Here is a 25,208-nt window from a genome sequence, read left to right as displayed (position 1 = left end):
CCCCGGAGGGGCCGGGTTATTTCCCCGCGGCAGAGACGCAAACGTACCAACAGCGAAGGCTCGAGTCAAAGCTCCTGTCTCTGAGCTCAGCCCCCGAGGCAGCGGTCAGATGGGAACCTGGATCGCCCCCCGCCCCTCACACTTAGCCTCCCCCTACCCAGGACAGGCTGTGGGGGGAACACGTATCCCGGCCCAATCCAGGGCTCTGGGGCCAAACCGCGGAGCCCGGGGAAGCAGGCCAGGCCTTCTGGGAAGCCGTCTCCCCTCCTCTCCACTTCTGGCCCCTCGGGGTCCACTGGGCTTCCCCCAGACTCTCTCACGCGGGAGCCAGGCCTGCGTGAGCCGGGAGGCTACAGGTCTCCGGGTCTCCTCTGCCGGAGGCGCGCAAAGCCCCAGAGGCCCAAGCTCCGCAGCCTGTGGTCTGGCGAGGGGGCCGAAGAGCTTTCCAAAGGCCATGTGAAACCCAAACATCTTCCCACGACTTCGACTTTATTAGCCTGACCTGTTCCAGCGCGGTCCACGGTGGGGCTGTGTACTACGTGAGCATCTGAAAGCAGCCAGGGCTCGCCAGGGACTGCCCCCTGCCCCAGTGACCGTGCGGCTTCCTGCGAGCGTCTGCGGGGACCCTGTCCTCCTTGTCCCCCGCACACCCGCCACCTTCTGCTCCCCAGAGAGTCAGGCACGCCGGGCAAGGCCGCATGGGCGGCCCCCGGGCTGCCCGGTGGGCGCCGAGATCCTGCTGGGGTGAGCCGGAGAGGTGACAGGGGAGGGACCGGGGACAGGGGCACGGGGCGGGACACACGCTTATCCTGGCCAGGAAGGCAGGGAGGAGGATCACACAGGCAGATGTTAGAGAGCTCTGAAGGCCCAGAGAAGGGGTGCGGGGGAGTCACCCCCTTTTAAGACCCTGTGCGAGGCCCTTCCCCGGGGCCACAAGTGGAGAGAGCGGGGAGGCGGGAGCCACATCGCAGTCACAAAGCAAGGACAGAGGCCACAAGGCAGGCGGGGTCTGTCGGATTCTCACCCGGCAACACGCCGCTCCTTCACGAACCTAGTGAACGACGTGCTCTTGGGGAAACTGGGGCAGGAGGTGGGGCTTCTGCATGGGCGAGGGAGGGCGCCGATGTGAGACCCACCCCTCCCACCCCCTGCTTCTGCTCACCTATTTCACCAGCTGGTGGTGCTCAGAACGCTTTCCCGTGTGAGAAACAGGTCAAGGCAGGAAGAATTTGCTTCCTGGATCCCCTCCTCTGCCAGCCTCTGGGGAACCGACCATCGTGCCCAACGGCCTGGCCGCAGGGATCCAGCCAAGCTGGCACCCCTGCTCTCTGCCTCTAAACTGCGCCCGAGGCAGACAGTACTAAACAATCCTCTGTCCCTAATTCCAGGTGGACCTGGAAACTCTCCAGCGGTGCTCTGCTCTGGACAGTCTGCTCTTCAGGCAGGCCCGGGGTACCAGGCAGATCCCTTTGCTTCCCTGCTTTTATACTGGGCTTACTAGGGGTTAACTACGCACCTTCTCAGAAGCTTCTAGAGGGCCACGTGGCACGCTCCCTGAGCCCAAGACCTTGCAGCTTTGTTTTGGGGGGTAGGGGTGGACTAGAGGCCAGCCTCTGGTCAGTGACCATAGGACAGGCCCTCTGGGTCTCCTGTCCGCTCGGGTGGTATCTGTTTGGGGGGCGAGCAGCTCTGCACTAGGAGGGCGGGGAGGCCCCTGCTCTGGCCGGGTCCGGTCCTGGGCCAGGGCGGCGGGCCCCGTGGGGAGGGTCAGCGAGGGACGGAGCAGGTCTCAGCCTCCTGATGCACCGAGGCTCCGCCCCGCGGGGCCGTCAGTAGATTCCCTTCACCCTCTTGTTGTCAGGGTCGAAGGGAGACTTCAGGTGAGCCCGGGCAGGGTGGGCCACCCCCATCCGCTCCACAGCATAGTCACCACTCTTCACGAAGTCCAGCGAGACCTGTTGCAGAACACGAGGGGGTGTGGGTCACCCGTTACCTGGCGGGTGCTGGGCTCCTATCTACCTGCTTCCCGGAGGGCGGGCTCGGCCTCACCTGTTCCCTCTGGGTGAACCCATCTCTGCGCCACGGGCCCTCCTGTGAACCCAACAACCGCCCTGAGCCCGTAGGAGCCCTGACTTGGACTTGACCGCCTGGGGCCCCAGCAGAGCCGCGGGCTGGCAGCCAGCCCGTGGGGACACCTCCAGCTGCAGAAAGTGTGGATCCCTGCGAAACCGGGGAACGGGAAAAGGACCGTGTGCCTAGACCCTGGGCACACTGGCTCCGCACGGGGATCCTGCCCTCTCAGTACAGGGGCCGCACCCAGGGCCGGCCGTGGGCAAGGCACCGTGGGCCCTGCTCCTAGAGATCTCTTCTCTCCCAGCGATGCAGGACAGACAGCCCGGGTCCCAGGACCCCCAGAGGCCCAGGGTGGGAGCCCCCTGCCCAGGCCTACATGCCAGGCCCGGCACGTCCCTGGCACCCCTGCCTGGGCTGGTCTGACTCACACCCGCCTCCTCCCTGCTCATTCTTCCAAGTGGATCTCCCTCTGGGGCCTCTGCTGGCCGCACGTGGGGGGAGCTGCAGCCTGGGGTCCTCCGAGTGTCTAAGGCTGAGGCTGGAAAGCTCAGCCCCGGCTGGGTGAGCATCTCGGCCCCCACGGCCAGAGCCTTTCAGCGCCTCAGTTTCCCGGCTGCCACGGGGCTGGTGCAGACCTCCAGGGAGCAAGGCAAGCGGGCCCGGCCACAAAGGTGCTACGGCGGTGAGCTCCTCCCCCTCCTCGCTCGCGTCACGGCGTCCAGCCCAAGCCACTGACACCCTCGTGAGCAGCCAGCCAGTCTGGCAAGTGCTTCGAGCCCCCTCCCCGGGCTCTGACCCCTGCAGGCCCTCAACGGGCCCTTTCTCTGCCTCCGCGCCCCCTGCCGATGTGCAGGGAGGAGCTGGGCTCAGTGCGGGTCACTGGGGTTTACAAATGGTCACGTGGCAAAACGTGTCTATGGCTGCACGTGTCCGTACGCGCGTACACGTGTGCGTACATGCGTGTGCAGGCACACGTGGGACGAGGAAAGAGAGGAGAGGAATGCGCTCTTGGGAGGATGAGGTCCAGGCCTCTGCTCTCCCTGGCGCCCACCCCAGCCTCGAGGTTTGGGTCTCTGGCTCCAGGAGCAGAGGGCGTTAGCCCTGGCCCAGAGCCTCTTTCTGACCAAGAGAAGCCTGGAGCTCCCAAAGTCGGATTTTTTCAGAGAGAAAATACAGAAATAGCCACTGACCCCGCCAGAGACGCGGCCCCATCAACCGTGACCTCGCCGCGCCCGGTCGCCCAGGTCCAGCATGGCGCAGGGGTGCAGGCGGCACGGGGCGCTGACAGGGAGCCGGACGGGGAGCCGAGCTTCCCTGGGCAGAGCCAGGGTGGGGGGTGGGGCGGACTCACCGACTGGCCGCTGGGGTCCCGGATGTAGCCGTAGGCGAGAGTCTTGTCAACGGCAAACCCGAAGTCAGCCCTCCGGACGTGGCCTACCACCTGGCCGTTTCTCCAGATGGCCTCCAGGCCAAACATGGGCACTTTTCTGGAAGAAGCAAGAGAGAGCTGGGGCCCCGGAGCCCCCAGTGGGGAGACCCGCGCCCTGGGGCCCGGAGCCATCCCAGTGCCTGGCCCCCAGGTCGCCAGGCACAGCGTCCAAGCGGATGCCCGAACGAGAACAGACGACTGCCGGGCCCTGACTTCTGCGTCTGCAGGGACAGACCCCAGGTATTTGGGAAAGGCCCGCCTTTTAACTTGCTTTTCCTTGACTTCTGAATAATTGAAAGCCTTATGCCCCCGAGGCTTGTTTTACTGTGGTTCTTTCTCCACAGAACGCTGCGTTATCTATCAAAAGGACTTTTCTTTAGTATGAATGCAGACTATAACATTTCTGAAAATTCAGAAGAGAAAACGCAGAGATTAGACTACAATCACAGATGCTCCAGCGCCCGGAAGTGCCTGGCATATTTAGTGCAAATCTCTGCAGACTCGTGCCTCTGGGTGTTGGGTCTGTGTCTGTGGAGAGCCTGACGGGTGCCCGGGGCCGGCCGCCCCCCAGGAGAGGGTGGCGCAGCAGTGCGGATCCTGCCCTGGGCAAAGGCGCGGGGACGAGGCGCGGGGGCCTCTGGCTCTGGGCCCCGAGTGAATGAGGGAAGAGGGTGGGACAGACGGCGTTTCCGCGACAAATCCCTGCCCTTTCGTCCCACCCTGTCCTGTGGGGCACATGCTGTTTGCACGTGAGGCAACAGGCCGGGGTAGGGGGCATCCTGGCCGTGCCCTTCCTCAGGACCGGAACCGCCCTGGCTGCCTTGGTGGCCCTGCAGAGAACACCCGAGCGGGGCCGGAGGGCTGTGGCGGGTGCATCGGAGGCTCCCGGAGGCAGACAGACATCAGGCCGCAGGTGCTTCCCGGGGGGCCAGGTGGCACAGGGGCTCCGCAGGGCTCTGCTCCGTCTATACCCCCAAACTGGAGCCTGGGCTGCTCCCCAGCAGGTGGACAAGCGGCGTGCGGGGGGGCCGGTCTGACCGGAGCCCGGGGAGAAGCAGCAGGGCGATGACAAGCCACAGCTCGGCTCCCCCTCTGCCCCCCCTCGTGTCTCCTGACACTTCTGTTGACGGCTCCAGAAATCCGGGAGAAAGGCCGCGTTCGTGGGAGCCTGTCAGCCGCAAATCAGCAAAGTCGAGCCGCCGTCCTGGAGACCGTGGCTACCCAGGTTCCCGTGAAGACACCAGCCTGGGACTGTCATTTCAGAGTCACTCCGCCCAGGTGGAATCCTGGGACAGCACGGGCCAGATCCCGAGGACATAACTGAGCCACCTGCTCAAAGCCCCCTCCCCACTTCGGGGGCAAGTGAAGGGGTCGGGTCCCCGGAACGGGCTCTCCTTCTTGCGGCTGGGTTACCCTGTCCCTTGGCACCCCAGGTCTCCAGGCCGTGGCCTGGCCTTCCCTCCACCATCTGTCGTGGGAGGGATTTAACCGGAACATGGTGAGAAGTCACCACACGGTGACTGGGAAGCTGGGCCCTCAGCCCGGGGTCACCCACGGGAGGTGGCCTGGTGGCACCTTTGTCTTTCAAAAGCTGTGTGTGAGCAGGGTGTGTCCCATCCCCCCCGGGTCCCCTCGGGCCCTGCTGACCCCGTCCTACTGGACGGACAGACGGACGGACGCAGGACCACGGGCCACTCACTCGTCCACCGTGAAGCACACCAGACGTCGGCGGAGGCCCTCGGCCCGCTGCTTCTCCAGGGCCTCCCGCCCCAGGAAGGGGACCGCTGACTTGAGCTTACAGGTGAAGGCCAAGCCCGCCTCCAGGGGGCTGTCGTCGGGGCGCAGGTCGGCGTGCCAGTGCCGGTAGCCTGCGGGGAGGACACCCTGGGGTCGGTGCCCAGCAGACGTGGGGGGCCGGCTCCTCCTGCACCTGCAGAAGGTCCCCTGGGCGAGGCCCCGGGAGCAGATGCCCCTTCTAGCCTCTGCCCTGCCGGTGAGCTGTCAGGGAGGGACCCGAGCAGCCCTGCCCTCACATCCTTCCAACCCCCTGGGGAAACCCAGGCACCCAGTCCAAATCCAGCTCCGGTCCCGCCCCCCCAAGGCTGGGCAAGCACCCCTCCCCCTCGCCCTCCAAGTGCTGCTGTCAGGGACCCCAGCCCCGGCCCCAGGCCTGCGTGGAAGCCACGGTCTGTGGGCAGTGCAGGGGTTGGTGGGGGGAAGGCTGGGGAGGCCGACAGAAAGGGGCAGGCGGGAAGGGGAGTGGGGCAGGGAAGAAGCACAGGGGCCGACACCCCCCCCCCCCCCCCCCCCCCCCGCCTGCAGCGTGGCTCCGGGCAGCCCCGGGGCGCCCTGTGGGCCCCACACACACCTTTCTCGATGCTCAGGGAGTCGATGGCCCGGTACCCGGCGTTGACGAGGCCGTGCTTGGTGCCTGCGGCCATCACAGCCCGGTACACGGGCACACAGGCTGGCTTGGGCACATGAAGCTCCCAGCCCAGCTCCCCCACGAAGGAGAGCCTCATGGCCCGCACCTGGGGGCACAGGGCACGACTCAGACCCAGGCTAGGGTCAGGCGACCCAGGTCGAGGGCCTACTGTCACCATTCTCACTGGCTGGCCCCGGCCCTGGCCGCCCAGCACCCAGGGATGGGGTCTCCAAGGACAGAGCTCCAGACTGCTCTGGAAATCTCTAGGGGGAAAGAGGGGTGTCAGCGCTGGGAGCAGGAGAAAGCGGACACACGGTTCCCAGGCCTCACTCTTCTAAGTCACTGTGCACGTGTCCCGGGGCAGCCGTACCGAATGGCCACAGACCGGGGACTTAGAGGAGCAGAAGTGTGTTCTCTCCCCGTTCTGGAGGCTTGAGGCCCCAAATCAAGGTGGCAGCACTCTGTGCTCCCCCCAGAAGCTCTGGGGGAGGGTCCTTCCTGCCTCCTCCAGCCACAGGTGCTTCCTGGGCTTGTGGTCACATCCCTCCAGTCTCTGTGTCACACGGCTTCTCCTCTGTGTCTTCTCTACTTTGGTCTCTTATCAGGACACTTGTCACTGGAACCAAGATCCACCCTGGTCCTGGACGATCCTGTCTTAAGATTCTTACCTGAGTCACAACGTCAAAGACACTACGTCTCACTGAGGCCACACTCGGGTTCTGGGCGAGGGGCTAGGACACAGCCACCTATTTGGAGGCCACCATTCAGTCACCACGGCGACCTTTGGCCTCCCTCTGGCCTCAATTTCGCCATCTGTAAATGGGATCAGGAGCCCGGCTCTGTCTGTTTTAAGAAGCTCTGAGGTCTGGGGCGCCTGGGGGGCTCCGTCGGTTAAGCACCCGACTTCGGCTCGGGTCATGATCTCACGGTTTGTGAGTTCGAGCCCCGCGTCGGGCTCTGTGCTGACCGCTCGGAGCCTGGAGCCTGATTCGGATTCTGTGTCTCCCTCTTTTCTGTGTCCCTCCCCAGCTTGCACTCTGTCTCTCTCTGTCTCTCTCTCTCTCTCTCTCTCTCTCTCTTTCAAAAATAAACACCAATCAATCAATCAATCACTTAAAAATAAAAAAGAAGCTCTGAGGTCTGTCTGTGAGGGGGAGTTGCTGGGAGGTCGGTGGCCCAGCTCAGGGGTCACCGTGGCTGCACCCGATGGGTTCTGACACATCAAGAGGGGAAGCAGACCGGTGCTGAGTCGGCACTGTGATTGCTCCCCGGCCTGGTCAGCCTTGGCCAGATGCTGGGCTCTGAAGACACACACAGCCTCTGCCCGCCCCCCCCCACCCCCGCCCCGGCCTGGAGTCTTAGAAGGCCAGAGCCAGAAGCACAAGCCAGTTCTCTGGCAACCACGTTCAGGGTGGGCAAGTGTTGGGCAGGAAGGTGCCTGCCTGGGAGGGCCCGGCCCGGCTGGCAGGTGACAGAGCTTCCCGCTGCGGACGGGCCTTCCCGGAGAGCAGGGGCCAGGACACCGAGCTGCAGCAGGTGCGCAGGGGAGGACAGAGAGAGAGGGGCATACAGTGGGGTCGAAAGGACCTTTGTGAGGACCACTTCAGTGACAGCTGGGCCCCAGGGGCCAGCAAGGGACTGTGCGTCCCCAACGCCCCGGAGAGGACAGTGCTGTTGACACAGTGTTCCCTGGGCTACGTTCTGCACACACATCCCGTCACTGGAGCACTTCTCCCACATGGTGGCAGACACCCATGTAAATAACATCCAGGGGATGATGCAAAAACGGAGGCCCAGAGGCGCCACGCATCTCTGATGGGGCAGCTGGCCTCTGGGTACCAGGCTGGCGGCTGTGTGGGGGCCACAGCCAGCAGCGGGCAGCACCCTGCCCGCTGGCGTGTGACCTGTCCTGTATGGTTGGTTTGCTTACTGGTCATTTACCACCCAGCCACAGTGCCTGCTTCCTGGCCTTCGGGCAAATCCTCGAGTCCACGGTGTCCCCGGGGGTAAGGCCTGAGCCCGCAGCTCCAGGACCGTCCTTGTCACAAGAGGGACATGGAAAGTACAGCAAAGTGCAGAGCTCACGGGGAGGAAGGAGCCTACCCCATCGCTGCCGCGAGCCTGTGCGGCTCCGACTGGATTACTGTCTACACAGGAGGGGGCGGAGGCCACTCTCCCGAGCACAGACCCAGCTCCTTACAAACCTGACACTTCAATCACATTGCTGCCGAGGGGTTGGGTTCTGAAAGCTCTGGAAACAGTGAACATTTGCTCTGAGTTGCCATTTGCCCAGGCCTCTCAAAAAACTCAAAATCGACACAGAAAATGTACTGTTGACATTTCCCTGCTTCCCTAGTGCAAGCCGTGGGCCCCTGACAAAGATTGCCTGTCAACGGGGTTCTAATTTTAGACAGCCCACGGAGGAGCTTGGGGCTCAAAGCCAATCTCATTTTGAAATAGGAAAAATCATTTTTAAAGCTCCCCCATTAATGGCCCAGGTTCGTGTCAGACACACACGGTCCCAGTTAAGTGAGAGGGTCAGGCCCTGGGGCTCCGTGATTTCATCGGTGGAAAGCCTCTTCCCAGCCTCTTCCACGGCTCCCAGGAACCCCACCCCCACCCCCCGCCCCACTCCCCGGGCCAGGGGTCGGCTGCCTGGCTCTCTACTGCACCCCTGTGCTCAGGTTCAGCACACAGTAGGTGCTAAATAAATACTTCCCAAACGATGGAGTAAAACAGGGGCAGATGGACCTCTGCTTCTGGCAAATTGAGGGAGTTTGGGGAAGCCCAGGTGCATTTATTTCTAAGTTCACAGAATTGCTGGTTTTCAAGACATCTTCATTTGTTTCCACTGAAGCCGTGGATTTGGGGGGGTGGGTGCTCATTTCTTCTGAGCAGGGACACACAATAAAGAGGAAAAGCTAAAAATGAGGATATCTGGATCATGGGCTCTGGTCAGCCTCTCCTCCCTGCCTCAGTGCCCCCATCTGATAGATGGGAGAGGACAGTGCTTCTGATCATCAAGTTCAGGGGAAGCATGGTGCCTGGGACACAGTCATCTGCCAGCAAAGACTGGGTTGGACTGACTTCAAAAGCAAGCCCCAAACCGAGGCAAACTCCCTTGCAAAACAGAGCCCCACTCTCTTACAGGAGCCACAGGCCCTGGATGAAGTCACAAAATCATGGAAGGTCATCAGGAAGGACCTTAAATCAGGACCCTTCTCTCACCCTAAAGGCCCCCCAAGATACTGTTGGAATTAATAAACACAGGCTCAAAACCAACACACAAAAATCAATGGGGTTTTTATACCTCAGCAATGAACAATCCAAAAAGGAAATTTTTAAAAAACCCCATTTATAATAGTATCAAAAAGAACAACATACTTAAAAAGAAACCTAACTATGGAGGTAAAAGACATCTACACTGAAGTCTACCAAACTTTGTCGAAAGAAATGAAAAAAGGTATGAATAAATGGGAAGACATCCCATGTTCATGGATTGGAACACAATATCATTATGATATCAATACTGCCCAACGCGATGTGCAGATTCAGTGTTTTCCTGTCAAAATCCCAGTGAGGCTTTTTGCAGAAATAGAAAAATCCATCCTAGCATTCATACGGAATCTCAAGGGACCTCAAACAGCCAAAGCAATCTTGAAAATGAGTAAGGCCGCAAAACTTGCAGTTCCTGATCCCAAAACTAACTACAAAGCTCCCATAATCGAAAAGCGTGTGGTACTGGCATAAAATCAGACAAACCAACCGATGGCATAGAAAAGTGGGCCCAGAAATAAACCTTCACGTGTGTGGCCAAACGATCTCCAGCAAGGCTGCCAAGACCACTCAACGGGGAAGGGACAGTCTCTTCAACAAACGTGTTGGGAAAACTGGACCTTCACATGCAGAAGAATGAAGCCGCATCTGCGCCATATACAAACATTAACTCAAAATGGATTAAAGACCTCACTGTACGTCTTAGGACTGTAAAACTCCCAGGAGAAACGGGGGAAAGTTTCATGACATTGGACTTGGCAATGCTTTCTTCCACACGACACCAAAGGCACAGGTAACAAAAAGCAAAATTAGGCAAATGGGGCTACGTCAAACACGAAAACTTCTGTGCATCGAAGGAAACAGCCAACAGTGAAAAGGCAACCTATAGAGTGGGAGGAAATATTTACAAACCATGTATCTAATAAGGGGTTGATATCAAGAATACATAAAGAACCCCTACAACTCAACACCAACAAAACAACCCGACTGAGAAATGAGGAAAGGATAAACAGAACTGGGGTCTATCCACACAATGGAATATTATCATCCAATAAAAGGAAGGAGATTTTGACACCTGCTACAACACGGATGAACCTTGAGGCCATCGTGCTAAGTGAGATAAGCCAGACACAAAAAGGCAAGTCCTATATGATTCCACTTCCATGGAATTAAACTAGTCACACTCATAGAGACGGGAGGTAGCTGGTGGTTACCAGCAGCTGGGGACAGGGCAAATGGGGGTTGTTGTTTAATTGATATGGAGTTTCAGTTTTGCCAGATGAAAAAGTCCTGGAAATCTGTTGCCCAACAATGTGAATGCAGTTAATACTACCGAACTACATGCTTTAAAAAGGTTCAAGTGGTAAGAACAGAACAAACACCCTTTTCTCCATGGACGGGCGCCTAACGCCCAGGGAGACTGGGTGACTACTTTCTTAACGTTTTGGGTGCCAGGAGCAAGGGAAGGGCAGCAGACGCTCGTGCTGACAGCGGTCCATGACGGGCCAGCCACCCACAGAAGCGGCGGGCACCACGGTGGCCGAGAGCGCGAGCTCGGGTTTAAATCCGAGTCCCCAGGGGCGCCTGGGCGGCTCGGTCAGTCGAACGTCCGACTCTTGATTTCCGCTCAGGCCGTGATCTCACAGTTCGTGGGATTGAGCCCTGCGTTGGGCAAAGCATGGAGGTTGGCTTAAGATTCTTTCCCTCGTCCTCTCTCTCTCTCTCTCCCCCCCCCTGCTCCTCCCCCCTCAAAAAAAATAAACTTTTAAAAATAAAAATAAAAAAAATAAATAAGTAAATAAAAAGTCCCCTGGTGACCGATGTCCCTCTGAGTCTCTTCTGCAAGCCCAGGATGATGACAGTATGTCCTTCATTGGGGCACCTGGGAGGAGGGCTCAGTGGGTTAAGGGTTCAACTTTGGCTCAGGTCACCATCTGTCGGTTCGTGGGTTCGAGCCCCGCGACGGGCCCTGTGCTGACACCTCAGAGCCTGGAACCTGCTTTGGATTCTGTGGCTCCCCCTCTCCCTCTCCCTCTCTCTCTCTCTCAAAAATAAATAAACATTAAAAAATTAAAAAAAATAAAAACCCGTCCTTCATAGGCTCACGGGAGCGCTCAACAGAATCATCCCCATAAAGCCCCAGGCAGGGTGCTCACCACGGGGGAAGTGGTGTTACCGGCCCAAATAAGGAAGCGGGGACTCAGGGGGAGTTTGGTCGCTCGCCCCAGGCCCGCTGATGTCCCGGGAAATGTTTGATAATCATCTCCCGGGGTGGGGTCGGGGGGTGTTCTGCAGCACTGACCACTTTCCGTGGTGTAAGTACTCCTCCCGCTGCTGGTGATTTCACTGTGGCTCACTAGTCTTCCTACAGATTTCACCGCGGCTCTCCCGCTGGCACCAGCCCGCCCAGTACTCGGGGGAGGCCTCGCAACTGGGAAGCGGGCAGCACGGGGGGGGGGGGGGGGCCCGCCAGGGTTTCCAAGTGGAGAGCCCGTGCGGGTACCGTGAGATCCACACTCCCTGCCCTGACGGACTCACTCGAAGATTGTTGGGTGCTTGGGTTCTAGCAAGACGTGATCCAGGAGCTTGCCTCCATATTGGTGCCTCAGGGCGCTCCTGCCGGCTTTCCGTGGACGGGACGGGAGTCCGGGGAGGTGCCGGGCCGCCGCCTCGGCTCAGATCAAAGGCCACGCAGGGGCCCCCCGGGCAGGGGAGGCCACGTGGCTCCCGTGGGATGCCCTGGGCACGTGCGTCACCAGAACAAGCCCGGAGTGTGCCTTTCCGGGTAAATATCGCAGGAGGGCTCCGGCAGCTGGGCCCCCGGACTCAGGCCAGCACGTCCAACCTTTTCAGATCACATTAGCTCATGGCAGTCTTCCAAGTTTCCAGGCGTTTGGTTGTGTAACAGCACCCCCAACACACCACGCACATCCATCCTCCCAACTCAGCCATCTCTTACATAAATGAGGATTCCCAGGGACCCTGGAGGCAGGGGGTGGGCAGAGATCAGAGCACGGGCGGCCCTCTGCAGGGGCCTGGCGTCCTGAACCCACAGGAAAAGGGGAGAAAATGTTGGCGATAGGTTCAAGGATCTTCATTTTTCAACCTCCCTGGAGGCTCCCAAGACATCCTCGATTCTAATAATGATCTGCAGGGGGGATGTGCAATTTCCCCCAGTGGTCTGGTCCAGAAGGCTGGGTGTGCAGTGGCTATGGTGGCTCTGGGGAAGGTGATTATGGTAACAAAGATAGTGGTGATGGCAGGAGTTGGGCATGGTGAAGGGGGTGGGGGTGAGGGGGTGGGAGAGGATGTTTGCAAACCAATTGCCAAGAATAAGAATAAATAAAAGGTACGATGCTCAAATCACACGTCAAAAACTTGACCTTCGGGGCGCCCGGGTGGCTCAGTTAAGCGTCCGACTCTTCATTTCGGCTCAGGTCACGATCTCACGGTTTGTGAGTTCGAGCCCCACATCGGGCTCCGCACTGACAGTGTGGAGCCTGCTTGGGATTCTCTCTCTCCCTCTCTCTCTGCCCGCCTCCCCCCCCCACCCCCCCATGTGCACGCTCTCTCTCAAAATCGATCAGTCAACGACAACAACAAAGTCAACCACAAGTCAACAACAAGTTGACCCTTTCTGAGGATCTGAAAACTTGACCCTTTCTGAGGATCTGAAAAGCTCCACAGAAGCTGTCCGACCCTCGGGGTCCTTCTTCCAGGCCCCCGGAAGGCCGGATGCGCCACCGACCCTACCCCCTGCGCTCCTTAGCGGAAAGCACACCTCGCCAGCCAGCCGCCCCTGGAACCGCAGATTTCAAGTCACCCTGGATAGTCCCTGAGCTGTCTACACCACAGAGCACAGTAGAGCGAGAACACCACTCACTGCCTGTAGAGAAAGGACGGAGCCCTACCCCAGGGGAGCTTCCAGAACCTCTGAAGCTCACGCCCCGGACGCCATCCAGACGCGTCTTCACCTCACGCTTTCACGGCAAGAAGACACCCGGTCCCCCAGGGGGTGCCTTGAACAGTGGCTGTGGCCACACGGCGGCTTTCTCCACCACACCCACGGGACCCGCCCCCCGCCCCCTGGCTTCCCAGAGCCACGGACGAATCTGGGCATGTTGTGCGAGGCGACTTCTTAGGCAGCCGCTAAAACCCCACTGTCAAATGAATACAGGCTCTGTGAAGCTACGGGCAGCTCTGTATGAAGGCCCGAGCCCCCGACTGTCCGCGTAACGCGTGCAGGTGGGAGAACATTCCGTCCCGAGCTAATCGGATCCCAACACTGCCACGGCGAGCCCTTCACACCGTCGGGAGGAGAAATCCAATTTCCTTTGGACCTGAAATTAATTTTCAGAAGACAATCACTTTATCGCTGGGCCTCGTGACGGGCCTCGTGATGAGCTTCCCGAGGGGGCCCCCCGTCCTCGGCCGAGGCGCCAGGAACACCACGTCTCCCCCGGTAACCACGCTGGGAGAGTGCTTCCCACTGGGACCCTCGCTGGCCTCGAGGCCAACATGTGAAGGCAAGGACATCTGGTCAGTTTCCTGCCAAGGAGACGCTTCCCTCCTCCCTGCCCTTCCTCTAGGAATGCGAGGCTCAGGGAAGCTGGGGGCCCGAGTTCTTGGGGAGTTGTTGCAAAACCAGGACGCGGCTCAGCCGGGGTCGTCGACCCGTCTGTCGGCCGTGAGTGTGGGTCACGGCGGGCGGTGGCAGGGTCCCGCTCACCGCCCTGGGCCCCGGCTGCGGTCGGGGCTCCGGCCCCCAACATTCCGCACATTGTGACCAGGAGGCCTTGCCGGCTACACATTCCTCTTCTGCATCTGGTTGGCTGGAACCCAATTACCTCCCGTACAACTTGGCCCGGCCCACGCTCTGGCCCAGCACCTCTTCACGCGGAGGGATATGGCGTCAGTACGTGCTGAAGCCAGGGCAAGATATTATTTGGGAGAATATGAAATCCCCCTGGATTCAGACAGAGTTCAGGCTGTCTGGACAGACTTGCAGGGCAGCCCAGAAAGGATTTTAGACACCGTCCAGGCTTCGTGCTACAGGTGGGGAAACCGAGGCCAGGAGAGGTGGTCCCAGAAGGCCGGGGCAAGACTAGAGGCTCCTAGCTCTGTTGAGCACTGGGGTGACTTTGTTCCCGAACCCTCGGGTTCTGTGCTGACCCAGCTCCCGCCCCTCCCCCCCCCCCCCCCCCCCCGCCTGTGAGACCACCATGGGGCCGAGGGCAGCTCAGGTCCCGCAGCCTGAGGCCCGGCCAGCGGTTGACTTCCCCACTCCCCTTCCTGGACAGTGAATGGGGAGGCCATTGCACCCTAGGCTTGGACCATCCTGGAACAGAGGGCCTGGGCCATTCTGAGGTCAGCAAACCCCGTCACATCACCACTAAGGAAGCTCAGCCTTTGCTCCGTGTGGCCTCCATCGCCCCAGGGAGGGGATACCCGGAGGTGGGATTTCGGCACGTCTGGGGCCCCAGCTGGGCACCAACCTACCCCACCCTCGTCACACCCGTCGAATGTTCTTGCCCCGTTTCTGTCATGTCTAGGAGCGGGCCCACCAGGCCCCCTGGGGGACTCCCAGCCCCTAGGGCAGGATGGGGTCCTCCCAGTAGGCCACAGGGCAGGCTGCAGTGACCTCACCTCCAGGCTGTTTGACGTGACCTCCAGAGCAGCAGGGAGGAGGAGGGACCAGAAGAGGGCTGTGTGACACAGCCAGGCGCCAGGCAGACTCTGGGCTCTGCACTCGCCCAACTGCCCAGCCCCCTAAAGGCCCCGAGCATCCAAGGACACACACACACACACACACATACACACACACACGAGTGACCCCGCAGGACATTAAATCCGTGTGTTTGGAGATTGGCCACTCTTCCTAAGGAGTGAGGCAGCGTCCCCCCGCCCTGGGCGCTGGCTGTCACGTCCCCTGTAGGAGCTGCCATGCGCTTCTAGCCAGGCAGTGGACAGAAAGAAGCCTGTGCTGGTCACCCCCAGGGTGTGGGCTCCTTTCGTCCTGCCAAGGGGGGCAGGGGGCCGTGGGATGAGGGACCCCTGTCCCGGGGCCGGGCCCCTCCCCAGCTGAGAGGCCCGAGTCCCCTTGTCTTCCCTCGCTTGCCCTGCCACAACTCCATTCTCCCTCCTGGGAACCTGCTCCTGGGACCTTCCTCGCTGCCCGGGGAGTGACCAGGCCCTGTCTCCAATGCAGGCGGGGCTGTGCTGCCGAGTCCTTTCTGCCCCCACCCCCTCCCCAGCTAGGCTGCGAGCCAGGCTGTGGAGGAGGGAGGGGCGCATCCCAGGGCCTCCGGGTCCGGCTTACGGCCCGGCACCAGTGAGGGGGTTGCTCCCAGCCAACAAGTCCGGAATTAATTCTAGAGCCAGGTGGGGGCGCAGGGGCTGGGTGGTAGAGGGCAGAGGTGCGGGGAGCAAGGTCAGCATCGGGACTAGATGCTGCGGTTTGGTCAGGACTCAGAGGAGAACCCGAATTGGCCAGTGTCTCTCGCAGGCGGGACCCGGCCTGGCAAGCTCTGAACTTTTGCGCCCCTCCCACCAGAGGCCTAGGACAGCGCGGGGCACGGGGAGGAGACAGAAGCTACCAAAGGAGCCCACCACGGAATGACCCAGCGGGCCCGGACTGTGTACCTGGGACGCCTCTGGGTCTGGGTCTGGTTCCGGTTCTGAGGGACCTGCCTTAAGTCAACGATCAGAGTCCTAAAAGGGCCACCGTCAAGGGGAGCTCATCCCCAGGCTGTTCCCAAGCACGACGCTGCTCAAGGAGCCGAGAGACGACCACAGGGGTTTTCAAAGCGGCTCCTGGAGAATGTTTAAAGGAACCGGAAAACTGTCACCACTGTCATCAGAGAAGAAAGCTGCACGTGCACGCTGTCTTCTGTTTTAAACCTTACAGACGCGGGTCAGGGAAAGCAGACGCGATGTCAACCTGTTGACCTCGGCTCTGCCGGGGGCAGAGTCACAGGGACCTCCGTGTCCTTGCTCTCGGTTTACAAACGTCCCCAGTATTTACAGTGAGACGCGGTGCCCACCATCCCCTCAGCCGGACTCCGGCAGGCGGGCTCTGGGCTGGCACCTCGTGCGAGGCCCCTGCTCACGCACCAGCCACCCCCGGGCCAAGGGCGGAGGGAAGACACTCAGACAGGTCCAAGGTCACACTCAAAGGGGTCACGCTAGAAGGGAGCTCTGCCTCCAGGCCCCTCCTTCTTAACCACCACACCAAACATTCATTCATAAAGTAATAAAACACTTTTTGACAAAACCAGGAGGTCAGTTCCAGAGGAGACAGTGAGAAGCCGCCCCATCGGTGTCCTGTGCCTGGACCCGGGCATCCCATGACATCCTCACCTTGGGTCTGGCCTCTGTGACCCTAGGGAGGGGTGTCATCCCGGAGTCTGGCCCGAGACCTGACCCAGCCCGGCTCCCCGGCCCTGCCGGCCAAAGTGCAGCCACACGGCCACGGGCCAGACCTAGGGAGGCAGCCAGGGCTGAGAAGGGCCGGCCCCCGGGGCGGGAGACGGCTGAAGTACACTGGCCAAGAACAAGCCCCAGGTGCCTCGTTGGAGCGGCCCGGGCTGGGAAGGGAAGTGCTCCCACCTGGTGCTCTCCCCCACTCCCCCACCCCAGCCACACGCGGGCCGAGCGGACACCAAGCCTCTCAACTCCCCTTCACACCTCCACGAGCCAGAACCCAATCCCAGATGGGGCTGGACGCTGCATGGACCCCATGGGGGCCCACAGCCCAGCTGCCATTGAGGCCCGCTGGACGCCTGCCGGGGCCTGGGTCGAGCTGTGCCGCTTTCTCAAAGCACCCACCCTCTCTGGTCCTGGCAAGCAGCTCTGCACAAAGGAGGCAGGAAGCAAGCCAGACAGAGTAGACAGAGACCCCTCCCCCCCAGCTTCCTGTCCCTCACCTCCGCCTCCGGGGAGTGAAGGTCGGTGCTCCCCTGCTCTGCACACCCGCCTTTGTCCCCATCCTCTCTCTGGCGGCCTCCTCAGGACCCAGTGCTAACAGGACCCAGCTTGGGCCCCGAACTCCAGCCCCTCTGCAGGCCAGGATCCCACTCTTCCACGACCCGGACGAACATGGAGGCAGAGGGAAGGGAGAGGTGCACCCCCCGCCCGGCTGTCCATCCACCCCCACCCCACCCCCCAGCCCCCGCCTGACGGCCCTGTCCGTTTCGTGGACGCGCATCTGTGTGCTTTAATGCTTCACCAGCTGAGGGCCGGGGGCGCTCTGCCCAACCTCTCTGAGCTCAGTTCCCTACATCATGAGCTGCCGTAGGGCCTGGGCCAGCGCACCTGGCCGTGACCCTGACCGCCACGCGGGATAATCCCAGACTAGCTGTTCTCCCTGGGCGATTCTGCCCCGCTGGGGACACTGGGTCGCGTCGGGACACATTTGTGGTGGTCACTGCTGGGGCGCTCCTGGCATCGAGTGGGTGGAGGCCAGGGGTGCCCCTCGGGCCAGCCTCCGGTCTCCCGAACGTCCACAGTGCTGAGGCTGAGGACCCTCGTAATGGAACCTTTGGGTACTCGTGAACATTAAGTGGGACACGCGCACGCCATGTGCTCAGAACGGGGCCTGGTGCCCAGCAAGCCCCCGGCAAGTAGTGGCCGAGGCTCCCTTTACCGTCTGCTCCTTCCCTCGGCCTCGGGGAGTCAGAACGGAGACCAGGATGCTTCATTTCCAACAAGGACGCTGAGGCACCGGGAAGGGACGTGCTGGCCCAGAGCTGGACCCGGCCCTGGTCCCCCCTGCCCACCGCCCCCACCCCCCGTGGTCTCCGAAGAAACCTCCTGCCAGAGCCGGGTCCCATAGAGCCCCGACACCGGCCGCAGTGCCGGAAGCCTCGGGTCCCGGGACTTGCACTTTCTGGAACGGGGAGCAGCTCGAGAGGAGCACCCACACACATCCACAACGCTACGTGGGCGCGGGGTGGGGGGTGGAGAACGCCAGGGAAGGCCAAGTGCCTCCCCAAAGGCCACGGAGCCCAGCCACGGTAGCAAACCGCTCTGCTGTCCCCAGTCCTGTCGTCTGCAACGCGGTGGAGGAAGTACGTGCCACCCTGACCCGAGAGGACATGATGCCCCGTGCCTCTGACGAGGGGACGCTGAGGGCGGCTGTGTGGGTGTCGAGGCTGTCTTTCCTGGTGGAAGCTTGGGGGTGAGCCCCCCAGCATGTGCGGGGCACTGGGCAGAGCACCGGTGAGGCCTGACTTGGACCCATCACCCCTCTGGAGTCCGAACAGCCCGTGGGCAGGACCATCTAAGCCCCCACGGCGAAGTGGGGCACAGAGGCTCCCAAGCCCGAGCCCCAGGCACCCTGCCGCCACCCACAACCCAGGAGAGGCCGCCCGTTGGTACCCACCAGGTGCCCGGCGGCTCTCACCAGCCTGTGGGTGGAGAAAGGAAAAGCCTCGTTGCTCAGGTCTGCGTCCAGCACCTCCTGGAGGATGGCCCGGCTGTGGGCAAGAACAAAGTCGGCTGGTCAGTCAACAAACTCTTGCTGAGCACTCGTGGGTGCGGGCTCTGGGCCAGGAAGACACTGGGGACAGAGCAGTGAGCAGGACGAGTCCCCGTCGCCGTGACTCAGACGGACAACGGACAGGTATTAGTAACAGCACACCAAGAGAAGCGCCTGCCAAAAATCCAGTCCGCAAGAAAGCCCGTTCAGCGGGAATGATGATGGGCGGTGAGCCCAGCCCGGGTAGAGACCAGACTCACCCGAGCTCCTGGGGCAGTGGCCTGACCATCTAATGCCCCCAAGTGCCCCCCAAGTCCTGGGGCAGGAGCCTAGTTTGCGAGTTCCCTGAGGGCAGGGGCTGCCCGCCTCACCTCCCGCACCCCAGCACCGGCACCCGGGAGTCCGGCTCTCGTGCTTGATGGGTTACCTGAGAGCTCGCTGGGCCCAAAGCTCTCACTACCCATGGAAACCTTCACTTCTTGGGCCCCTTGCCCCCTTGTCTCCCTCCAGGACTCTGTTCACTCCTTCCTGCGCTCCTCGGCATTGCCACCCGGGTGCCCTGCCCCTGGTTAAGCCTTTGTCATCCTCCAGGTCTTGGCTTGGCTGCCACCTCCTCCAGGAAGCCCTCCTCGACTCCCTGAATCTGAGGCTCTGATACATCTGACAGGGCGCCTCTCACATGGCTTGTCCTTGCTCCTGTCCCAACGTGCCCGGCACAGAGGGCACACGGTAAACGGAATTGAGTGACCACGGCCTGGCTCTGCACCCCAGGGTGGGCTCCCCGTTGGCAGGAGACGGCTCCCCGTGGGGGTACCAGCGGGTGCTGGGGCTGCTGGGTACCACTGCTCAGAATGCTTGCGGCCCACCCTAATTCCCGCCCCCACGGTGCCGGAGCTGCCCACCCACACCGGCCCGAGATGCCTAGCACGCTGCAGGCTGCGAGTGCCTTATGTAACACACACCCCCGGCCCCCACGTGCTGCCAGCCCCCAGAGAGCCCACCTCCGGTCCTCGAGGAGCACGGCCCCTCCGTAGCTCTGGGGGGTGGCCGGCGTCTTCCCTGCCTGCTTCCCGGCAGGGGCGGGAGCCTGGAGCTGCCGCCTGGGCCGGGCCGAGGGTCTGTAGGGGGTCAGCAGGCACCAATCTACCTAACGTGGGCGGGGGCGCAGGAGGCTGTCCCTCCACGAGAGGGACAGCAGGTGGCGCTGGAGGGCACGGGCCAGAGACGTAGGTTCAAGTCCCGGCTCCCCTGCTCACCCCTGGCCTCCCCCCCGCCTCCCCATCCTCTGCGGGGGGCGGGAGGGGCAGTGATGCCACCTCCCAGGACCCCGGCGGGGAATCGGCGAGAAAGCACCTGCCGCGCATCTGGGCGTTGATGACTGTGACAGCGAGCACCCACTAGCCGCCTGTGGCCGCTTGGGTTTCAGTTCATTACGATGAAATATTCGGTCTCTCCAGACAGCTTTCGAGGGCTCAGTGGCCACCTACAGCTTAGCGGCTGCTGTCCCGGGCCCACCCAATTGCGGAACGCTTCCAGAGAGTTCTACCGGACAGCTGGAAACTTAGCACCGCCCACGGTCCGGGTGCCGGGCTAAATTGCTTCCCACCTGACAATTCAGAGGGTCCAGCCCCCCACCCCCCCGCCCCCGGTGGTGCCAGTGAGGCTGTTACTCTACAGGAATGTGGGGCTATTCTTGAAGGAGAAGACACACAGCAGCAGTAAGTAAAGAAATTTCCGGGGGGCGGGGGTGAGGTGGCCGTCACCACCACCCTCCTGGAGCGGCTTCTAATGAGGCAGAGGAGGCTGGCCTGTCCCCTGGGGGCGCTGCCTTGATCCGAGTGCCCGCACCCTCCCTCCCCTGCCCACCAGCCTCCCCCCGCAGTAGAAAAAGCTCACGCCCCCCCGTGGGTGCTGTGGCAAGGGGGCAGAGGCTGCCGAGGGCCAGCCAGGACCCCCGGCCCCGTTGGGCCCACAGACGGGGAGCTGGCTGGCCCTGGGGAGACATGGAAACCACCCCACGGTATCTGCTGGGCGAGCCGGGGCCCTGGGTGATCCCTCTGGGCCCCACGTCCCTCCCCGTAGCCGTGGCCACCAACCTCTGCTCCGCTCCGCGTTCCTCTCCTCCCTTCCTGGATCCACGTGCTTCTGCCCAGCGGTCCCGCAAACCACCCTCGAGTCCACCGGAAGCCCCAAACATAATGCTCCGCTTTGGATCTTCATCCCACTTGGCCCCACTGGCCACCTGGACACGGCTCGTCGCTCCCTCCTGGAAATCCCGGCTTCTCCGTCCCCCGAGGCTCCTCACACACCTGCTGGCCTCCTAGCCCGGCCCAGCATCAGAGACCCTGTGAAAGCCCAAGTCTGACCATGTCTCTGCTCTGCTCAGTCCCCCTCACTCACAGCCCCCTGGACCCGCAGGCTCTCGCCTCCTCTGCTCCCCGAGCACATCTCCAGCTGCCCTGCTCCAGCCGGCCTCCCTGTTTTCCTTCAGCCACACAGGCACATCCCAGCCGCCGGGCCTTTGCACCTGCTGTGTCCTCTGCCTGGAACACCATCCCTCCAGAGAGCTCCAAAGCTCAATCTCTCATTTCTTCCAGGGCTTTGCCCAAACGTCCCCTTAGTGGATGTTGGTTTTCATGGGCAGCCTGAGGGCAAACACTTGACAGATGCCGATCCACGTTAACGTATACGATGTTCTCAGGTTCCATTCATTCGTTCAGCAAGCACGTTCCTGCCGTGTGCCCCTGAGCAACGCCCACACAGAACCAGCTACAACACAGCCTGGGAGGGAGGCCGGCCAGTCTAGGACCCAGCCGGGGAGCCTCAGGCTCGATCAGCTCCAAGGCCCCAGGGAAAATGACCCCGCGGCCGGTCTGAGCACGCCAGCCAGCCGGGGATCCCGGAGGGACTCCTGGCTGACAGGGACGTCACCTGGACACAGCGTGCTTTGTCAGAGCACGCAGCCTGGGGATATCTGGCTGCAGGCACATCCCCCTCCCCTCCCCCTCCCTCCCTCTGCCTCCAGCTCTTCCCGTCATTTTCCAGGAACACATCCTTCCTTGAACACGGGGCCCCCAGAAGCAGGGGCCCTCACCCGCGAGGAGCCTCCCCACCACTGACGCGTGCCTGGGCTCCGGGGTCAGCGACGGAGCACCCACAGCAGGTGCGTCGCCACAAAGAGGGCGTGTAACTCCCCGGGAAGGGCAGTTGCGGGCGCGCGGCTGTCTGAGAGCTCGGGGGGAGTCTGTGCCCACCCGCCCTGGCACTGGTGAGCTGCGCCACCCTGGGCAAACGTCTCCCCCTCTGTGTGCCTCTGTCTCCTCCCCCTCAAGGAATAAGAACAATTAGGACCGCCTCGAAGGGCTATTATCAGGATTTTCGGGAGACGCTGGCACAGGGTTTGGCAAATCACAGGTGCCCAGCTGGTGGCTGGTACCACGATTATCCTTCCCCACTGGTCCCCCGCCCCCGAGTCCCTTCCCGGAGCCCTGCTCGAGAGACCTTTCCAAAGCACGCAACTGCCCAGGTGCCCCTTTGCCTAGCCCCCGCCCCCCCCCCCCCCCCCCCCCCCCCCCCCCCACCGTGGCTCCCTGCACAGGCCAGCGTCTGAGGGTTTGCAGGCTCTGACTCCTCATGGGCGGGAGTGTAGCTCAGCAAATATTTACGGAACGGACGCATGACCGACTCATCCACCCGGAGGTGTTCGGGGCGGGGGGCACGGGCCTCTCGGTGTTCGGTATTATTCTCAGCCCAGGTGTCAGGTAGAACCCCGGCCCGGCTGGGCCCACTTGGACGTGGCATCAGCAACTGCTAGACCGTCGGTGACCCGGAGACACCCCCCCCCCCCCCCCCCCCGCCGACACACACAGGCCCTTCTGTGACCCCTGTGAACCCTCAGGCGCAGACTCCTGTCCGGCTGGGTCTGGCGCTCCCACTGAGGGCTCGTCTGTACTCTGGGGCTTTGAAGGTGAGTTATCTGGCGTGGCGTCTCTGGGTTCACGAGAGCCTTTAGCTACCCGGAACGTCCCATTCTGGACCAGCAGGACCAGCGGCTGCCTCTGCCCACGGGTGCCAGCTGGAGGGACCCAGGTGTGGGTCCCAGGGGCTGGGCACCCGGCTGCTTGGCTCCCGGTCCCGTCCTCACCTGGCCGGGCCCTGGATGCTGATCAGACCCAGGTCCTCGGAGCTGTCGATGAGCTGGCACCGGAACTTCTGATCCTGCAGCACCGTGCTGATGTGAGACCAGTTGTGCTGGGCCACGGCCCCGCCCACGGCCAGGTAGTAGCCGTCCCCTGGAAGAGAGGCGGCGAGGACTAGCCGGAGGCCTCTGGGTCGAGGAAGCACCTGCTCTTTCCCGGAAAGTGAAAAACACAAGCCAGAGGGCAGTGACCCTCCCCAGGGGCACCGGCTGCTGTCCGGGGGCAGGGAGTGGGGGCCGGGGTGGGGGACCCCTGGGGCTGCACACGCCAAGGGAGCACTGTTCTGGGAGAGTCTGAGGCTTTCACCCACTTCTCAAAGGGCTCCTGACCAGGAGAGGGGGACAGCTCCCACCCGGTCGAGGCCCGAGGCTCCGTGTGTCATCAGTGCTGGGCAGCCTTGGACAGATCTCTTCCTCTCTGGCTCTGCTCTCACTCCGTATGCCCCTGGCCCCCCGGTCTCTGGATCCCCCTTTGGCCATATCAGGACTTGCTGGGGCCAGGTACCGGGCCGGGCTTTGCCAGTAATACCCCCTTGATTCCCGCCCCCCCCCCCCCACACACACACAGGAGGCTGATTCTCATCACCACCCCAGGGTTTCAGAAAAGGAGACCGAGGTTCAGAAGGTCATGTGGTAGAAAATCAGACTCTGTCCAGCTCTGAGTCATGGCCTGGGCCACACTGCCACCCAGGCTTGGGTGAACGGAGGGCAGCCCGCCTCGGCCCAGCGTCCGGGGAGATTCACTGCCCTGGGGAGCTGGGACAGCTGTGTGGCCTTGGACCATCACACAGCCTCCCTGAGCCCCTGTGCTCTCATCTCTCATGGAGAGTCTATGTAGCTCCTCTGCAGGGGTACCGTGAGATCCAGCCACTGCCTGTGCCTGCGGTGGGCGGGCTCCCACCGGTCATTTGCCCATGATCTCTGGAGGAACTGGAGGGGGTGGGGGTGGGGGGTGGGGAGGGAGGCGGGAGGCCTCCTTCTTCTCAGCTTTCCCTGGACCTCCCCTCGCACCCCCCCCCTCTCCTTCCTTATTAATTCTCACAGGGCTCCCCCACCCCAGAGCAGACGTCCCCAGGCCATCCCTGACCCCTCAGCCGCTTCTCCGTCTGTACGGTGGGAATATGGGACTGGAAATGCCCTCACAGGCCAGGTTCGCACAGCTGCTGTGGGTGGGGCCCCAGGGAGGGGCGCAGAAGGGTCTAGAAGGCCTCCTCCCGTCGGGGTCCCCTGGCAGCCGCCTCTGTCAGCCTGGGCATCACTGCCGCGGGCTGGGCATAGCGTGTGGGCACGGGTGGAGATGGGCAGGGGGCTCCCTGCTGGAGAACCCTCCTGGGTGCCTCCCGCTGGTGTGTCCCAGCCCCGCCCCCCCCCACACCCCCCACCCTGCAGCTGTGGTAATAGACGCAGCCGCCCACCGTCATCAAAAAGCAGTCCCTCCTCACTCTACCCTTCCCTGGCAGAGGAGGGCCCGGCTGGTGGCAGAGGGCTCAGGGTAAAGGGCACCAGGCTCTCTCCGTCTCCAGGAGCAGCTGCTGGCTAGGCTCTCGTGGGGGGGGGGGTCCCGGGCGGGGTGGGGCTGGGCTGGGACCACCAGCTGGAAGCTTGGAGCTGGGGCCCGCCTCCCCCCCCAATCCCGCCTGGGAAGGAGCGGAAGCAGGGGCTGTGGTCCTCAGCTGCCTCCTCCCACCCGTGTCCAGGTGACCCCTGGGACGTTCCCCACCTTGTCACCCCACATGCTGTGTGCTCCCCTAGGTCCCACGCAGAGGCCTTAGCCTCCGGGAAGCCCTTCCTGAATATACCAGGGCAAGTGGCCAGCGGCCCCGCCGTCTCCTCCACCCCCACATCCCGAAGCAGCCTCCAAGACCCTCCTCTCAGCGCCCGGGGCAGCAGCACCTCTGGGCTGGATGGCCGGACCTGTCCCCTCCTGGCCCCAGCCTCCAATCCCGCCCCCAGTCCTGCTCACCACATCTCGATCGCCCTTGCTCCCACGGCCCTCAGGAGGGTCCGAAAGCACTCCCCGCCCCGACCGTCAGAGCCTGCCGCCCACAAGGCACGTGGCTCTGATGCACTTGGCTCTGCTCTTGGGCGGGGGTCCGTCCTCACCCAGGCCCTCCACTCACCGGTGCCTCGCCGGGCCTGAGCCCCTCCTCCTCACCTTCCGGGACCCAGCTCAAACATCCCCTCCTCCGGGAAGCCCGCTCACCCACTCCACCCTGCAGAGCACCGACACGACCTCACCGCAGTGGCCTGCCCCCTTGCCCGTGCCCGGGGACCGCGGCCGTCCCACGTCCGTCCTGCGTCCACAATCTCCCTACAGCCAGGACCGTAC

The 25,208-nt window shown here is 62.4% G+C and overlaps 1 protein-coding gene across 6 annotated transcripts in view; it reads right to left on the bottom strand.

Annotated features, from left to right (window-relative positions):
* Positions 1-313: 313 nt before the first annotated feature.
* SARDH (sarcosine dehydrogenase) overlaps positions 314-25,208 on the bottom strand; it is a 61,452-nt gene continuing 36,557 nt past the window's right edge. For 4 of the 6 annotated variants that reach the window (XM_042911961.1, XM_042911966.1, XM_042911965.1 and 1 more), the window contains 6 exons: positions 22,826-22,973; positions 18,586-18,679; positions 5,871-6,033; positions 5,202-5,370; positions 3,425-3,560; positions 315-1,955 (listed from right to left, as the gene is read on the bottom strand). In XM_042911961.1, the coding sequence (XP_042767895.1) occupies positions 1,830-1,955; positions 3,425-3,560; positions 5,202-5,370; positions 5,871-6,033; positions 18,586-18,679; positions 22,826-22,973 (836 nt within the window). In that variant the 3' untranslated portion in view covers positions 315-1,829. Of the gene's footprint in view, positions 1,956-3,424; positions 3,561-5,201; positions 5,371-5,870; positions 6,034-18,585; positions 18,680-22,825; positions 22,974-25,208 lie in introns of all 6 variants that reach the window. The other 2 variants (XR_006195680.1, XM_042911963.1) reach the window with 2 other exon arrangements.

The sequence above is a fragment of the Panthera leo genome, chromosome D4 (assembly GCF_018350215.1).
Source record: "Panthera leo isolate Ple1 chromosome D4, P.leo_Ple1_pat1.1, whole genome shotgun sequence".
Taxonomy (NCBI): domain Eukaryota; kingdom Metazoa; phylum Chordata; class Mammalia; order Carnivora; family Felidae; genus Panthera; species Panthera leo.
Note: the sequence above shows the minus strand (reverse complement) of the source record. Positions and strands in the feature narration are given on the sequence as shown.